The 19,231-nt window shown below is 41.9% G+C and overlaps 1 protein-coding gene across 1 annotated transcript; it reads right to left on the bottom strand.

Annotated features, from left to right (window-relative positions):
* Window positions 1-6,695: 6,695 nt before the first annotated feature.
* On the bottom strand, window positions 6,696-9,599 carry PCDHB6 (protocadherin beta 6). Its single transcript, XM_060179641.1, has one exon. The coding sequence runs from the start codon at window positions 9,410-9,412 to the stop codon at window positions 6,941-6,943; it is 2,472 nt and encodes an 823-aa protein (XP_060035624.1). The 5' UTR covers window positions 9,413-9,599; the 3' UTR covers window positions 6,696-6,940.
* Window positions 9,600-19,231: the final 9,632 nt, after the last annotated feature.

Raw genomic sequence — 19,231 nt, 5'->3', positions numbered from 1 at the left:
GATAACATAAAAGATATAAAGATTCAAGGAGCCTAGGGGATCCCAAACAGAATTAACCCAGATTTAAAGACACTAAGACACATCATATTTAAAATGGAAAGGAATAAGGATAAAGAAAAGATCCTGAAGGCTGCAAAAGAAAAACAAAGAGTCACCTACAGAGGAAAACCCATAAGATTAGCAGCAGACTTCTCCACACAAACACTACAGGCCAGAAGAGAATGGAAAGATATTTATCAAGTGCTCTATGATAAAGGCTTTCAAACAAGACTACTGTATCCTGCTAGGCTGTCATTGAGACCAGATGGAGGCATAGAAATCTTCTCAGACAAGCAACAGTTGAAAGAATCAACTATCACCAAGCCTGCCCTGAAAGAAGTTCTGAAAAGTCTCCTATAAACAGTCAGACCACCATAAATATGCCATATATCAAAACATTCTAAAACTCTACAAGAATGGTGTTAAAATATCTTCAATCTTTGATATCAATAAATGTCGATGGCCTGAATTCACTTATTAAAATACACAGAGTAGGAAGATGGATCAGAAAACATAACCGAACAATATGTTGTCTACAGGAAACTCACTTAACTCAACAAGACAAAACCAAACTCAAAGTGAAAGGATGGAAAACTATCATAGAAGCCAGTAGCCCACAAAAAAGGGCAGGAACAGCTATTCTCATATCTGACATGACAGACTTTAAAATAAATAAAATTTTAAAAGATAGGGATGGATACTACTTAATGCTCAGTGGATCAGTCAATCAAGAGGATTTAAAAATTATTAACGTCTATGCACCAAATGCGAAGCCATCTAATACATGAAACATCTACTAAAAGCTACAGCAATATAGTAGCAGCAACACAGTCATAGTAGGGGACTTCAAAACCCCACTCTCTCAATTTGACAGAACATCCAGGCAGAAAATTAATAAAGACATGAGGGAGCTAACTGAGGAGATAGATAAACTAGAACTACTGGACATTTTCAGAGTCATTCATCCCAAGAAACTGGAATACACATTCTACTCAAGTCTACATGGGTCATTTTCAAGGATAGACCACATGTTAGGCCACAAAGATAGCATCAGCAAATTCAAGAGCATTGAAATCATCCAAAGCATCTCTTCAGATCACAGTGGAATTAAACTAACACTTAACAATCAACAAAAGATTAGGAATAGTCCAAAAATTGGAATCTCAACAGTATACTACTTAACAGCTACTGGGTCAAAGAGGAAATCAAGGAAGAAATCAAAATGTTTCAAGAGTTCAATGAAAATGAAGACACAAGCTATCAAAATATTTGGGACACAGCTAAAGTAGTTCTGAGAGGGAAGTTCATAGCCATACAAGCACACAATAGGAAACAAGAAAAAGCACAAACAAACAGCCTGATTGCACATCTTAAAGACCTAGAAGTAGAAGAACAAAGGAACCCTAAAGCAACCAGAAGGACAGAAATCACTAAAGTTAGGGCAGAAATCAATAACATTTAAAATAAGAAAACCACACAAAAGATCAATGAAAGTAAATGTTGGTTCTTCGAAAAAGTGAACAATATCGACAAAACTTTAGCCAGACTCAAAAAAAAAATGGAGAAGACCAAAATAAATTGGCTTGTAAATGAAAGAGGAGATATCACAACAGACAACACAGAAATTCAACATATCATATGAGGCTTCTATGGACAACTATATACCACCAAGCTAGAGAACCTGGAAGAAATGGATGATTTCCTAGATACCTACCAATTTGCAAAACTAAGTAAAGAGGAACTAGATAACATGAACAGGCCCATCACAGCTAATGAAATTGAAGCAGTTATCAAAAATCTTCCCAAGAATAGAAGTCAGGGACCAGACGGTTTTACAAATGAATTCTACAAAACCTTCAACAAAGAACTAATAACTCTAGTTTTTTTTTTGCCTCCACGGTTATTGCTGGGGCTCAGTGTCTGCACTATGAATCCAGGGCTCCTGGAGGCCATTTTCTCCCTTTTGTTGCCCTTGTTGTTGTAGCCTTGTTGTGGTTATCATTGTTGTTGATGCTGTTGTTGTTGGATAGGACAGAGAAAAATGGAGAGGAGGAGGGGAAGACAGAGAGGGGGAGAGAAAGACAGACACCTGCAGACCTGCTTCACCACCTATGAAGGGACTCCCCTGCAGGTGGGGAGCCAGGGGCTCGAACGAGGATCCTTACACGGGTCCTTGGGCTTAGCGCCACGTGCACTTAACCCACTGTGCTACGGCCTGACCCCAACTACCTCTACTTATAAAAGTCTTCCAGACACTGGAAGACTCCCTTCCACCTTATATGAAACTAAGTCTGATACCAAAAGCAGACAGGGACACAACCAAAAAAGAAAACTATAGACCAATACCTCTGATGAACATAGATGCTAAAATATTGAACAAAACTCTAACGAACTGGATACAACAGTATTAATAATGTTGTTCAGTGGTCCAGGGGGAAGCACAATGGCTAAGGCAATAAACTCTCAGGCATTAAGTTCTGAGTTCAATCCCTGGCAGCACATGTACCAGAGTTATATCTGGTTCTTTCTCTCTCTCCTATATTTCTCATTAATAAATAATAAAATATTAAAAAATAATAAAAAATAAAAAGGCTTTTTGTCGTGTCTCTGGCGGGGTGATCTCCAGGGGAAAGGTAATGGACCAGTTCTTTCTCACTCACTAAGAGGACGACACGAAGTAAAAGACACCAGGGAGACCTGCAGCGTGCTCAGACCTCAGATCTCAAGTCTCAGGTCTCGTTTATTAGCAGGTGGACATGAGTTAAATAGAAAACCAAACAAAGGGAATTATTGAAATATGTCAGAAATTACAGGTTTCTTAAAGATCAGCTTGCCTTTATGGTAGGGGGTTGGTATGACAGGAATTGATAAGATACAAGACAGCTATTCTCCATAACACAAGCAACTTAATTATCCAAAGGTATTTGAGAGAAGCATAGGGGTAAAACCAGTAGGGTGAGACAGAGAGAAGATGGATATCAAAAGGCCATATAGTTTGGAATTTCTCTTGTCTGGGGTCTGAGGTATTAGATGGAGTATGTGATAAGTTGTGTTCTTCTGTGATCAGAAGGTAAGGTGACTTTGAGTAAGTGAATCTTAAAGTAGGCGGCCATGTAGCCTACAGTTAAAGGGGAGAAGTATTGGAGTTTCTGTGGGCCTGAGAGTCAAGAAGGAAAGAACTAAGTCTGAGCTTCTCCCCTTTGCTCACCTCGGTTGAGAGAGACTAACCAAGAGGGTATCTTCTCAGACCTCCATCCAAAGACGGGGGTGGTTCTCCCTAAGCTCTATCAAGCTTATACATAGTCCCAAAAGTTGTTCATCATGACCAAGTGGGGTTTATCCCAGGGATGCAAGGTTGATTTAATTCCACCACATCAGTTGATTTAATTCCACCACATCAGTAAAGCAAGTCCAAAAACCACATGGTCATATCAATAGATGCAGAGAAAGCCTTTGACAAAATACAACAACTACAAAAAATGAGAATAGATGGAAAATTCCTCAAGAGAGTGCAGTTTATATATAACAAACCTACAGCCAACAACATACTCAATGGTGGAAAACTGGAAGCATTTCCCCTCAGATCAGATACTAGACAGGGCTGACCACTATCACCGTTACTATTCAACATAGTGTTGGAAGTTCTTGTCATAGCAATCAGGCTGGAGCAAGGAATTAAAGGCATACAGATTGGAAGAGAAGAAGTCAAACTCACCTTATTTGCAGATGACATGATAGTATACATAGAAAATCCTAAGGAAATCAGCAAGAAGCTTTTGGAAAGTATCAGGCAATACAGTAAGGTGTCAGGCTACAAAATTAACATTCAAGAGACAGTAGCGTTCCTCTATGCAAACACTAAGCTAGAAGAAATTGAAATCCAGAAATCAATTCCTTTTACTATAGCAACAAAAACAATAAAATGTCTAGGAATAAACCTAACCAAAGAAGTGAAAGACTTGTATACTGAAAATTATGAGTCACTACTCAAGGAAATTGAAAAAGACACAAAGAAGTGGAAAGATATTCCATGTTCATGGGTTGGAAGAATTAACATCATCAAAATGAATATATTACCCAGAGCCATATACAAATTTAATGCTATCCCCATCAAGATCCCAACCACATTTTTTTAGAAGAATAGAACAAATGCTACAGATGTTTATATGGTACCAGAAAAGACCTAGAATTGCCAAAATAATCTTGAGAAGAAAGAACAGAATTGGAGGCATCACACTCCCAAATCTCAAACTGTATCACAGGGTCACCATTGTCATCAAAACTGCTTGGTACTGGAACATGAATAGAAACAATGACCAGTGGAATAGAATTGAGAGCCCAGAAGTAAGCCCCCCACACCTATGGACATCTAATCTTCCTTGACAAAGCTGCCCAGATTATTAAATGGGGAAAGCAGACTCTATTCAACAAATGGTGTAGGAAAAAATGGGTTGAAACATGCAGAAGAATGAAATTGAACCACTATATTTCACCAAACACAAAAATAAATCCCAAGTGGATCAAGGGCTTGGATGTCAGACCTGAAACTATCAGATACTTAGAGGACAATATTGGCAGAACTCTTTTCCGCATAAATTTTAAAGACATCTTCAATGAAACAAATCCAATTACAAGGAAGACTAAGGCAAGCATAAACCTATAGGACTACATCAAATTAAAAAGCTTCTACACAGCAAAAGAAACCACTACCCAAACCAAGAGACCCCTCACAGAATGGGAGAAGATTTTTTTACATGCCATACATCAGACAAGAGGCTAATAACCAGAATATATAAAGAGTTTTCCAAACCCAACAACAAGACAACAAATAACCCCATCCAAAAATGGGGAGAGGACCTGGACAGAATATTCACCACAGAAGAGATCCAAAAGGCTGAGAAACACATTTAAAAATGCTCCAAGTCTTTGACTGTTAGAGAAAAGCAAATAAAGACAACAATGAGTTACCACTTCACTCCTGTGAGAATGTCATACATCAGAAAAGGTAACAAACAGTAGCAAATGCTGGAGAGGATGTAGGATTAAAGGAACCCTCCTGCACTGCTGGTGGGAATGTAAATTGGTCCAACCTCTGTGGATACCCACTTGGAGAATTCTCAGAAGGCTAGAAATGAACTTACCCTATGATCCTGCAATTCCTTTCCTTGGAATGTATCTTACGGAACACAACACACCCACCCAAAATGATCTGTGTACACATATGTTCTCAGCAGCACAATTTGTAATAGCCAAAACCTGGAAGCAACCCAGGTGTCCAACAACAGATGAGTTAGGCTGAGCAAGTTGTAGTATATATACACAATGGAATACTACTCAGCTGTAAAATATGGTGACTTCACCGTTTTCAGCAGATCTTGGATGGAGCTTGAAAAAAAATGAGGTTAAGGAAATAGGTCAGAAATAGATGGATGAATATGGGGTGATCTCACTCTCAGGCAGAAGTTGAAAAACAAGATCAGAAGAGAAAACAAAAGTTGGTATATTGTACCAAAGTAAAAGACTGGGTGGTGGTGTAGAGAATACAGGCCCAAAAAGGATGATAGAGGATCTCGTGGGCGTTGTACTGTTATATGGAAAACTGGGAAATGTTATGTATGTACAATCTATTTTATTTACTTTATAATGTAGACCATTATTCCCCAATGAATAATTAAAAAAAAATCATTGGACTCATCTTGAGCATGAGGTCCCAAGTTCTATCCCTGGCAGCACATGTACCAGAGTGATGACTGGTTCTTTCTCTTTCTCACCCTATCTTTCAAATAAATAAATAAAATATTAAAACAAGAAAGAAAAAGTAAAATAAAGAGATATTAACATCTTGGGATCCAGGTGGTGGTGCACCTGGTTGATTGCACACATTACAGTGCACAAGGACCCAGCTTCAAGCCCCTGGTCCCCACCTGCAGGGGAAAACTTCACGAGTGGTGAAGCAGGGCTGCAAGTGCCTCTCTCTGTCCCTCTCCCTCTCTTATCTCTCCCTTCCTTCTTACCTTCTCTCTGTTCTAGCCAATAATAAAGACATAAGTAAAATATTTTTAAAAGAGAGCTATTAACATCTTTCTATTTTGAATTTTCCCTAATCAATATTGGAATGTTACAATTGAGTACACATTTTACCTAATGTTGTTAACAGACCAAAATTTTCTTTTTATAGTCTCAACAACTAGGTGTTGACACTTGTACAAACCTACAGAAAATACATACTTATTATTACACTTTTCTTAATATTGTGTTTACAAAATATACCAGTGAGACAGACAGACAGACATGGGCAGATTAAATATTATTACTTACACTTTTAAATTGCCACTAGAGTTGTCGCTGGGGCTCCGTGGTTGCAGGTAGAATCCACTGCACATAGCGGCCATTTTTCTTCTCTTTTTCTTTTATTCCTTTGTATTTTTATTTGATGGGACAGAGATTGAGAGGGAAGGAGGAGGTAGGGAGGAAGACACCTGCAGACCTGCTGCACCTCTAGTGAAGCATCCCTCCCTGCAGGTGGAGATTATAGGCTCATAGTAATGTGTTACTGCATTTGGCCCCCTATTTAAACTTTTTATCTACGTGGTAGTAGTGAGGACCATAGATTAGAAATATAAGGTATACATATTTGAAAAAAAAACACAAGAGAAGGAAGTTCGCAGTTTAATTATGTACATAAAAATGTGTTCAGATTATCAAATAGAGCTTAAAGAGCAGTAAGATCTACCAAGTAGTGATTAAGAAAAAAAAAACTGTTGGTAAACAGCGTAATTTTTAAATAATCACACCCTAGCTACAGTAATAAAGTGAACGAGAACTATCATCAATAACATATAGTGCCAAAATAAAGAAGATTCCAAAGGATTAAATAGGGTTTACTAGCATGGTCAAGTACTTAACTAAATAGGAAGCTATTCTGAAAGTTGGGGTTTTCCTCCACTTCAGCTCCATTAGCCTGGGGAGGAAAGTCAGTCACAACCGGCTTCAGGAACTTGAAGTCGGTGGTCCCGGTGCCCCCCGCGAGACACACCTCATACTGGTAGCTGTGCGACAGGGTCCCCGCACCGCCCGCGTCCAGCAGGTGTCCCGGAAAGTGTCCCTCGGACCCCGCCAGCGCCCCCGCCGCCGCCGCCGCCGTCTCAGCCCGCCCGGCCCGCCGGCACAGGCGCGCGGCCACGAAGGCCAGCAGCGAGCACAGGAAGAGCGACGACACGGCGGCCAAGGCCACCACCAGGTAGACGGTCAGGCGCTCGGGCCGCGCTCCGGCGGCGGCGGCACCCGCGGCGGCGGCGGCGGCGTCGGGCGCGGCGGGCAGCGGCAGGTAGGGCTGCGAGAAGCCATCGACCAGCAGCACGTGCAGCGTGACGCTGGCCGACAGCGGCGGGTCGCCATTGTCCCGCACCAGCACCACCAGCCGGTGTCGCGGCGCGTCGCGCTCGCTCAGCGCCCGCGCCGTGCGCACCTCGCCGCTGTGCGCCCACACGCCGAACAGCCCGGGCTCCGTGGCCTTGAGCAGCTGGAACGACAGCCAGGCGTTCTGGCCCGCGTCGCCGTCCACCGCCACCACCTTGCTCACCAGGTAGCCCGCGCCGGCCGCGCGCGGCAGCAGCTCGGTGCAGGGCGCGGAGCCGTTCTGCAGCGGGTGCAGCACGAAGGGCGCGTTGTCGTTGGCGTCCAGCACCAGCACGCGCACCCGCGCCTGGCTGCTCAGCGCCGGCGACCCGCGGTCCGTGGCGCCCACCAGGAACTCGAAGGCCTGCAGCGCCTCGAAGTCCAGGGCGCGCAGCGCGAACAGCTGCCCGCTGTCGGCGTCGATGGACACCAGCGCGCCCGGGGCCGGCTGCTGCGGGCGGCCGGTCGAGGCCGAGGCCGAGGGCGAGGCCGGGGCCGAGGGCGATGGCAGCAGCGAGTAGCTGAGCTGCGCGTTGGCGCCCTCGTCCGCGTCCCAGGCGCGCACGCTGCCCAGCGCCAGCCCGGGGCTGTTGTTCTCGCGCACGCGCAGGGTGTAGGCGCGCTGGCTGAAGGCGGGGGCGTTGTCGTTCACGTCGGACACGCGCACAGTCACCTGGTGCTGGCTCTGCAGCCGCGGGCTGCCCAGGTCCTTCACCGTGATCACGATGGTGTACTCGGCTCTCTCTTCTCGGTCCAGCGGTCCATTTGTGACTAGAGTGTAGAAATTCTGTTCAGATGATTTTAAGAGGAAGGGGATATTGTCATCTGTGGAACAAACGACCTGCTGATTTTGTCCAGAATCTGCATCTGACACACTGAATACTGCCACCATGACGTCGGGCATGTTTTCAGGGACAGGGCTGATGATAGATGAAATGGTCAGCTCTGGGGCGTTGTCGTTCACGTCCAAGACCTTGATAAGTACAGAGCATTTTCCTGATAGTCCACCACCGTCTGTGGCCTCAACATCCACGTGATAAAATTGAAATTCCTCAAAATCCAGCATCTTTCTCAGTCGGATTTCTCCTGTAGCTGTATTAATTTCGAAGGGTTGCTTAATGTCATCGACTTGAAAAAGGGCATAGGATACATCCCCAAAGGATCCTTCGTCTAAGTCTTTTGCTGAAACTGTGATCACCAGAGAGGCAAGGGGGTAGTTTTCAGGGATCTCCACCTGATATTGTTCCTGTGAAAATTCAGGGGCGTTGTCATTGATGTCTAGAACCAGGATCTTAATCTCTGTAGTACCTAACCGTGGTGGAGACCCGCCATCCAGGGCTGTGAGGGTTAGCCTAAGCTGGGGCTGCTCCTCGCGGTCCAAGGCTTTGTCCAGTACCAGCTCAGGGAACTTCCTGCCATCGCTGCGATTCTGAGTGAGAACGTGGAAGTGAAGATTGGAGTTGATTGTGTAGCTCTGAAGACTGTTCCTACCAACATCTAAGTCCTGCGCCATTTTCAATGGGAATGCTTTTCCAGGGATAGTAATTTCTGATATTTTTAGTAGCATTTCTCTGGAGGGGAACTCTGGGGCATGATCATTTACATCTTCCACTCTTAGTGAAGCCTGAAAAAACTGCAGGGGATTTTCCAATAACACTTGGAAAGGTATCATACATGGCTCGGTGGCACCACACAGCGCCTCCCGGTCCAGTTTCTCATTTAGCAACAAATCATAGGTCTGTGGATCAATTTGTAAATGCTGTGTATTCCCTTTGAAAACAACCCGGCCCCCCCGAGTAGCTAACTCTCCCATTCTAAGACCCAGATCCTTTGTCAAGTTGGCCACAAATGTGCCACTCTCTGTCTCCTCCATAACAGAATACTGAATCAATTCTGAACCTGTCTCCCACCAAAACAGCGATATAATGAAGATTGTCACTTGCCTTTTCTTGCAGTGTGCTTTTGCTTGTGCCATCTCTGCTATTATGCTTGATTCCAGAGAGGGAGTCCTTTTAGTTCCTAATCACCATTGTTGCCCTTCTGAATCGTTCTTGCTATAGAATTTCAAATTGGTTCTTGTAAGTTGTCTTGTGACAGCTGCCTTCATAAACATTTCTATCCACCCTTCAGCTGGAAATGCGTTCTGTACTATTTTTGTTTCTTGAATTTCTCGGTAAAATGGACTCCACCCAATCTTCAGAGTTCCAATTCGCTCTCTTAGCCTGCACTGCCACCACGTGTTCAAACAAATAACTTCATGTATGAGGCACTTTCTCAAAACCTTACAAGATCTAAGTATTATTAGATCAAGTCAGTTTTTCTCAAACTATAGTATTTGCCTGAAATATTGTTCTTTTTTCTACAGTCAATTTCTGGTCCCCCTTGAGATTTTATGAAACCACCTGGTAGTGCTAACAAAAATCTGCACTTCAGTTTCTAAGGGATTCTCACACATATTCTTGTTTATGAACATGAATTTACCTAATGTAAATATCCTATTATCAAATCTTTGTTAACAGTGAATTTTATCTTAATGTAATTTATGTGAATCCTGGAAGTCCATTGGTTAAATGTCCCAACAAACATCATCCACAAATTACATAAAATTAACAGGTTGATTAGTAACACCAGTGGTAAAATAAACAATTTCTCTAAGTTACATGCCTCAAAATATGGCAAAAAATTTACACCTAGCCTAGTAAGTAATGTGAATTACATTTGCCTGATTACCATGAAATTCAGTGATGGGACATTGTGGTTACGACTAGTATTAGCTCAGATAAATTGGGAATAACATCTCTAAATGTGCTGAAAACAGGAAATGGGTTAGTGAATACATAAGAAGATGGGCTATGCCAGATATAATTGAGTTTATATTTATTGAGACAAGAGATCAGTTGAGTTCAAAATTCACTTCAGTAAGAGCCAAAACGATAGGTTAATAATGAGAGTAATTTCCAGAATACTTCTACTCTAGGTAAAATAAAGTTAAATTTATTTATTTTTTTTAAATTTTTTATTTAAGAAAGGATTAGCATAAGGTAGGAGGGGTACATAAAGTTAAATTTAATCCTTAAACATTACCTAATTTTATACTTGAAAAGTTGGGAGTTGGGCGGTAGCACAGCGGGTTAAGCACAGGTGGCGCTAAGCACAAGGACTAGTGTAAGGATCCTGGTTCGAGCCCCCGGCTCCCCACCTGCAGGGGAGTCACCTGCAAGGGAGTCCCTTCACAGGCGATAAAGCAGGTTTACAGGTATTCTTCTCTCCTTCTATCTTCCCCTCCTCTCTCTATTTCTCTCTGTCCTATTCAATAACTACAACAATAAAACAACAAGGGCAACAGGGAATAAATAAATATTTTAAAAATAGTTTTAAAAAGTACCTCTATTGAGAAAGAAAAATATCACTTTGACAAACTTCTATGATTCACTTGTTAAATGTTAGTGAGAATAACTTACTAGTTGATATGAATAGCAAAATAAATGATGAACACATAGGCACCTTGAGTAAGTTTAGTTTCTTTTCTAAAACAAAGCTATTTTCACCTCAGTTCTAAATGCTTCACGTCTTTCAGTGGACAGTCTGACCCTATTTAATATCACTTGCATCCGAAGACTCCTTCCTTCACTCTCTTTGCCTTCAGCACCAGGGGGTACCTTCAAATACAGTTCATTGAATTGTTTTTAATTTTAAAGAAAAGTTTATATTACTGAAATGTCTTGAGACTATTGGTTGTTATGACAGACACTAATATTTTAATAATATCAAAAGGGCTCAGTTGAGTAAACAAAAAAAACTGGCTTTTATGTAAAATAGGGTATAATTGATTCCTTGGGAGAATGCTTCTCTGTTTTATTCACTTTGCTTAGAGTTGAACTGATTTTGCTTTTATGGACATATCTTACAGGAAATCATTGACTTTAAAATATTTTTATTGTGAAAAAAGTTCAACATATGCAAACCAAACAACATGAATTTCTTTTTTTTTTTTTTGCCTCCAGGGTTATTGCTGGGGTTCAGTGCCTGCATCATGAATCCACTGCTCCTGGAGGCCTTTTTTTCCCCGTTTTTGTTGCCCTTGTTGTAGCCTTATTGTGGTTATTATTGTTGTTGATGTCATTCGTTGTTGGCTAGGACAGAGAGAAATGGAGAGAGGAGGGGAAGACAGAGAGGGGGAGAGAAAGATAGACACCTGCAGACCTGCTTCACGGCCTGTGAAGTGACTCCCCTGCAGTTGGGGAGCAGGGGCTGGAACCAGGGTCCTTATGCCAGTCCTTGTGCTTTGCGCCACGTGTGCTTAACCCGCTGAGCTACCGCCCGACCCCCACAACACAAATTTCTGTGTATACAGTATTCAACTTTATAACATTCGGACTTGTTTTTCCCACACTGTGAGTTCTTCTGTTTCCTTGCTTGTTTTCTAGTTGTTTATCAATTGTTGATAAAAGCTGTTGAAGTTTCCAATTTTGGGCATCTATCTTTTTCAGTTCTAGGAAATAATTTCTTTTTTATTTTTCCAGAGCACTGATCAACTCTGGCTTATGGTGGTGCAGGGGATTGAATTTGGGACTTTGGAGTCTCAGGCATCTGAGTCTCTTTGCATAACCATTATGCTGTCTTTTCAGTTTTATCAGTTCTCTATTCTGTTCCTCACAATGAATGGTGATTTTATGTGATTATTTTCTCAAGATAGTGCTTACATAGCTAGAATTTAGCTATACACCAATTTTAATGGTACCATTTGAACAAATAGATTTATCCATGTTACCCATACCTGTTTCAAGATATAGAATATTTCCATCATTCACTGGTAGTTGTATTTATCCCATTTTAGCTTAGTTTTAATTTTAAATTAAGGGGAAAAATCTTGATCTACTCTGGACACAATATGGAAAGGCAAACAATGTAAAAACAGCATCACAACCCATTTTTATGCTTATATATGTTTATTTGAAGTGACAATAGTTTTTTTTTAACTTTAATTTGATAGGACAGAGAGAAATTGAGAGGAAGGGGGGACAGAGGAGAGAGGAGTCAAAGAGACACCTGTACCCCTGATTTATCACTTGTGAAGCTTTCCCCCTGAAGGTGGGGACTGCGGGCTGGAACTTGGATCCTTGTACACGCTAGTATGTGTGTGCTTAACCAGGTGTGCCACCACCCAGCCCCGACAATAGTTTTTTTTATTAGTGCTTTAATAATGGTTTACAAGATTTGAGCTGGGTGAATAGCATAATGGTTATACAAGATGTTTTCATGCCTGAGGCTCTGATGTCCCAGGTTCAATCCCCAGCAACACCATAAACCATAGCTCAGCATTGCTCTGGTCTTTCTCTCTGTATCTTTCTCTCTCTCTCTCAAATTTATTTAATTATTCATGAAGAAAGAAGGAGAGAGAGAGAGAGAAAGAACCAGACATCACTCTGCTACATGTGCTGGCAGGGATTAAACTCAGGACTTCATGCTTGAGAATCCAATGCTTTATCCATCTTGCCACCTCCCAGACCACTTTCTTTCTTATTAAAAATAAAGTATTTTTTAACTTTTTATTATTTTCATTTATTGGATAGAGACAGCCAGAAATCAAGAAGGAAGGGGGTTACAGAGAGGTAGAGAGACACCTGCAGACCTGTTTCACCACTTGTGAAGCTTTCTCCTGCAGGTGGAGACCAAAGGTTGGAACCCAGATCCTCCTGCATGGTAGCATGCACGCTCAACCAGTTGCACCAACCCTCGACCAGAGTTCCAGGTATTAATACCGCTTTATAAATTAAGCACATTTGGGTTTCCCAGTAAATTTATCAGCACATAGAAGATAGTGAATATTTATTGTAAGCTTACCTCACTGAAAGAACATTTTGATGTTTTAAGACAAGTTACTTTTTCTTCAAGCTGACATATTTATGCTCAGGGAACTGATTAACCAAGGAGAGAAATGAATATTTTCATTTCACCTTAAAGTTATAGTAAATTTTGATAACACCTGCCAATCACTTGCTGCTCTCTGGAAAGTAGCAGTAGAAGGTCTTTCTTTTCAGTGAAGTTAGGTCATCTTACAAATTCTCTAAAAGCTGAAAAATGAGTCTTCAAATAGTTGTAAGTAAATTAAAGTATTTTAAAACAAACAAAATTACAAAAGCACAGGGTTATATTTCCACACCACACCACTAACAAAATTCTGTGACCCACCCAGTATACTCCCACTCCATGATAACCCACCTTACTTCTCATAAAGACTTAGAGATAGTTCAGTCACCTTTTTTGTGGTTTTATGAATTTCAATTCCTATATTACATATGTAAGTGAAACCACTTGGTAGTTGTCATTCCTTACTTCACTAAGCAAAAACATCTCCAGTTCTATTCACTTTGAATTATAAATTTTTTAATTGCAGGGTAGTATCCCCAATTGAATATATGTTCCATAATTTCTTCATTCAGTAGTCTGTTGAAGGAGATTTAGGTTGTTTCCACTCCTTGGCAATTGTTAATAAAGCAGCATTAACATAAGGGTACATCTGTACCTTTAAATCAGTGCTTTCATGTCTTTTGGATATATGTAAAGGCGTGAACTGCATGATCATAAGGTATTTTCATTTTTATTTGTTTAAGGATTCTCCATACTCTTCTTGTCCAAATGGTCCTCTGTTATCTTGCATTTCCATCAATAGTGTAATATATTTCTTTTTTCTTAAAATTTTGGACAGCATTTGTCATTTCCCATTTTCTTGATGTTGGCCATTCTCAGAGGTGTGGGGTAGTATCTCATTGTAGTTTTAATGTGCACTTCTCTAATGATAAGTGAAGTGAAACATTTTCTTCACATGTCTGTGGGTCATCTACATACCTTCTTTAGAAAACTGCTATTATATTTTTGTCCACTTTTGAGTTATTTATTTTTTGTTGTTGAAGTGTATGATTTTTTATAATGTTTGATATAAACCTCTTGTCAGATGTGCAGGTAACTTCTCCCAGTCACTGAAATTGCCTTTTTTAAAAAAAAATTTTTATTGGGGAATGAATGTTTAACATTCGACAGTAAATACAATACTTTGTAAATGTATAACATTTTTCAGTTTTCCATATAACAGTACAATACCCACTAGGTCATCTGTCATCCTTTTTGGATGTGTATTCTCTCCCCCTCCCCAATGAACCCCATGGTCTTTTATTTTGGTGCAATATGTAAACTCCAGTTCAGATTCTACTTGAATTTTCTCTTCAGAACTTGTTTATTAACTTCTGCCTGAGAGTGAGATCATCCCATATTCATCCTTCTGTTTCTGACCTATTTCACTTAACATGAATTTTTCAAGGTCCATCCAAGATCAGCTGAAAACGGTGAAGTCACCATTTTTTACAGCTGAGTAGTATTCCATTGTGTATATATACTACAACTTGCTCAGCCTAACTCATCTGTTGTTGGACACCTGGGTTGCTTCCAGGTTTTGGCTATTACAAATTGTGCTGCTGAGAACATATGTGTACACAGATCATTTTGGGTGGGTGTGTTGTGTTCCGTAAGATACATTCCAAGGAAAGGAATTGCAGGATCATAGGGTAAGTCCATTTCTAGCCTTCTGAGAATTCTCCAAGTGGGTATCCACAAAGGTTGGACCAATTTACATTCCCACCAGCAGTGCAGGAGGGTTCCTTTAATCCCACATCCTCTCCAGCATTTGCTACTGTTACCTTTTCTGATGTATGACATTCTCACAGGAGTGAAGTGGTAACTCATTGTTGTCTTTGCTTTTCTCTAACAATCAAAGACTTGGAGCATTTTTAAATGTGTTTCTCAGCCTTTTGGATCTCTTCTGTGGTGAATATTCTGTCCAGGTCCTCTCCCCATTTTTGGATGGGGTTATTTGTTGTCTTGTTGTTGGGTTTGGAAAACTCTTTATATATTCTGGTTATTAGCCTCTTGTCTGATGTATGGCATGTAAAAAATCTTCTCCCATTCTGTGAGGGGTCTCTTGGTTTGGGTAGTGGTTTCTTTTGCTGTGTAGAAGCTTTTTAATTTGATGTAGTCCTATAGGTTTATGCTTGCCTTAGTCTTCCTTGTAATTGGATTTGTTTCATTGAAGATGTCTGTTGTTAAAATTTTCGGAAGCTCTGGCCGGGCTGGCTAGCTTCATGGGTGAGTAACAGAGACGCGGAGAAAATGGCTGGGCAGGGAAGCTGTATTTCTTTATTCAGGAACAACGATTCATAAACTCAGACAAACTAATCACCAAACAGAACTCTGCTGTCTCTTTGCGGCGGCACAAGCACTCCCTCTTACTCTGTAACTCGGGAACTCTCCAACTCTGGAACTCTGGAACTCTCGTACTGGGGAACCCTCTGAAACTCTTCCACTGTGGAACTCTCTCTTACTCTGTAACCCTGAAACTCTCCAACTCAGGAACTCAGGAACTCTCGGACTCAGGAACCCTCTCTCGGGGTTCCTTGGGGTGGGGCCAAGCAGGCCCGCGAAATTAACAGGACTGATCCAATTCTCTTGGCGGGGGAGGGCTAGAACAAACCAATGTAAAGCATACGACAATTCCCCCTTTTCTTTTTAACTAAATGACTATAGTATCAAGGGTGTGGGGTGAACAGAAACATATATAACAAAAACCAGCATGTTGCCAAGGGAAGGCCTGAGGGGCCATATCTGAAAAAAAAAAACATTTCTTGCCTCTGGGGGGCTACTTGCCTTGACGGGCATTTGCATGGGGGCGGGGAACGGCCTAGAGTCCCACAGGCAGCTGGCTGCAACTTACTTACTTATGAAACAAAACTTGTTATTAGCATATCTACTGCACGATCCAACGTTTCTAATAGAGAAGGAATTTGAGACTTTTACCTATCAACAACGTCTTTTAACCTTTTGTTACACCCATTCAAGATGGAGACACACCCTAGGTGTGGGCCGGAGAGGAAACCTCAGGCATGAGAATAATTAGCATAGCCATTGTTCGATCTACCATTTCTAATAGAGAAGGTAATGGCGAGTTTTACACATCAACAAGTCTATTTAACCTTTTGTTTAGCCTAACTTAGTCAAAATATATTGCTTGTTAACTAATTTTTACCTCAGACTTTAAATGTAAGTTAATTTTATCTTTATGAGAATTACGTTGAAAACCTTTTTCATTTAACTTTGTCTAGTAAGAATTTAGCCTTAAAGTTACTGTTTACCAAACTTTAAACATACACATAAACATGGTCATTAATACACAAGGAGAGAAACCTTTGTTACGAAGACATGTCATTTTAAACACGAATTTAAATCTGTACTGTCTTAGTTGTTGGGGGGGGGGGTTCACCATCCGGAGGTGGCTTCCCGCGCAGCTTCACTTTTAGGAATTGCAGGTTGCGATCTCTGCACAAATCTCTGCGTACTCCAGCTTGTCTGCCTTTAGACCGGACCAGTGGCTGGAGATCTCGTGTGCCCAGTTTCGGCAGGGAGCCCGGGGGCCCGGGAGGCCCGGGATGGTTCCAGAATTCATAGAAAGAGGGCAGGCAGGCCATCTTTATAGAAGGCGTGAGCCTAGGTGCCCAGGGGTGGCGGCCATGATAGGCCGCCGTGGCCCTGCCCCATGGCCCTGACATGTCTGCTGCCCTGCTCGCAGTGGGTGAGCAGCGTGGAGGGATCATGCATCCACGCGGTGGAGAGCCGGCTCCTGTGGGCTGGCCTCGGGCTCTTGCGTGGCGGCATTGGGCTCTAGCGTGTTGGCATCGGGTTCTAGCGTGTTGGCATCGGGCTCTAGCGTGCTGGCATCGGGCTCTTGCATGGTGGCATCGGGCTCCTGCGGGCTGGCATCAGCCTCCTGCGGGCTGCGGGGCTGCTAGCGTGGTGCGCGGGGTTGTCTGGGCGCAGCCGGCTGGCTGGCTGTTTAACCAGGTGGAAACGGCAGCTCCGCGCCTCGCCTCCCTCCCGCTGGCTCTTCCCGCTGACTGTTCTGAGTTCGTCCGAGCGAGTGGAAACCACAGAGTGGTCCAGAGATAAATGTTCCAGAAACAGCAAAACAGTCTCGTGAAGAAAGAGCAGAGGCCTTTGGAGATCTCTTCACAAGCAGAAGAGAAGGCCATCGTGCATAGGTAGCCAAATTGTCTTTACTTATCTGAGAGATGCGCAGGTCAGCCCCACGTTGGGCGCCATTTGTTGTTAAAATTCTCGGAAGCTCTGGCTGGCTAGCTTCACGGGTGGGTAACAGAGACGCGGAGACAACGGCTGGGCAGGGAAGCTGTATTTCTTTATTCAGGAACAACGATTCATAAACTCAGACAAACTAATCACCAAACAGAACTCTGCTGTCTCTTTGCGGCGGCACAAGCACTCCCTCTTACTCTGTAACTCGGGAACTCTCCAACTCTGGAACTCTGGAACTCTCGTACTGGGGAACCCTCTGAAACTCTTCCACTGTGGAACTCTCTCTTACTCTGTAACCCTGAAACTCTCCAACTCAGGAACTCAGGAACTCTCAGACTCAGGAACCCTCTCTCGGGGTTCCTTGGGGCGGGGCCAAGCAGGCCCGCGAAATTAACAGGACTGATCCAATTCTCTTGGCGGGGGAGGGCTGGAACAAACCGATGTAAAGCATACGACAGATGTCTTTAAAATTTATGCGGAAAAGAGTTCTGCCAATATTGTCCTCTAAGTATTCTTTGTGTCTTTTTCAATTTCCTTGAGTAGTGACTCATAATTTTCAGTATACAAGTCTTTCACTTCTTTGGTTAGGTTTATTCCTAGACATTTTATTGTTTTTGTTGCTATAGTAAAAGGAATTGATTTCTGGATTTCAATTTCTTCTAGCTTAGTGTTTGCATAGAGGAACGCTACTGTCTCTTGAATGTTAATTTTGTAGCCTGACACCTTACTGTATTGCCTGATACTTTCCAAAAGCTTCTTGCTGATTTCCTTAGGATTTTCTATGTATACTATCATGTCATCTGCAAATAAGGCGAGTTTGACTTCTTCTCTTCCAATCTGTATGCCTTTAATTCCTTGCTCCAGCCTGATTGCTATGACAAGAACTTCCAACACTATGTTGAATAGTAACGGTGATAGTGGTCAGCCCTGTCTAGTATCTGATCTGAGGGGAAATGATTCCAGTTTTCCACCATTGAGTATGTTGTTGGCTGTAGGTTCACTATATATAAACTGCACTCTCTTGAGGAATTTTCCATCTATTCCCATTTTTTGTAGTGTTTTGATCATAAAGGGATGTTGTATTTTGTCAGCTTTCTCTGCATCTATTGATATGGCCATGTGGCTTTTGGTCTTGCTTTTGTTGATATGGTGGATCACATTGATTGATTTACATATATTAAACCAACCTTGCATCCCTGGGATAAACCCCACTAGGTCATGATGAAAACTCTTTTTAATATACTGCTGTATCCTATTGACTAGAATTTTGTTCAATATTTTAGCATCTATGTTCATCAGAGATATTTGTCTATACTTTTCTTTATTGGTTGTGTCCCTGTCTGCTTTTGATGTCAAAGTGATGTTGGCTTCATAGAAGCTGGAAGGGAGTATTCCAGTGTCTTCAATCTTCTGGAAAACTTAAAAGTAGAGATATTAGTTCTTCTTTGAAGATTTTGTAGAATTCATTTGTAAAACCATCTGGTCCAGGACTTTTATTCTTGGGAAAGTTTTTGATAGCTGTTTCAATTTCATTAGCTGTGATGGGCCTGTTCATGTTATCTAGTTCCTCTTTACTTAGTTTTGCAAATTGGTAGGTATCTAGGAAATCATCCATTTCTTCCAGGTTCTCTAGCTTGGTGGTATATAGTTGTCCATA

Source organism: Erinaceus europaeus, chromosome 2, assembly GCF_950295315.1.
Source record: "Erinaceus europaeus chromosome 2, mEriEur2.1, whole genome shotgun sequence".
NCBI classification, from domain to species: Eukaryota; Metazoa; Chordata; class Mammalia; order Eulipotyphla; family Erinaceidae; genus Erinaceus; species Erinaceus europaeus.
The sequence above is the reverse complement of the archived record's forward strand: the minus strand, read 5'-3'. Positions and strand labels throughout refer to the sequence as shown.

Coding starts and splice junctions, on each gene's coding strand:
- PCDHB6 (XM_060179641.1), bottom strand. CDS start 9,412: ATGGCACAAGCAAAAGCACACTGCAAGAAAAGGCAAGTGACAATCTTC.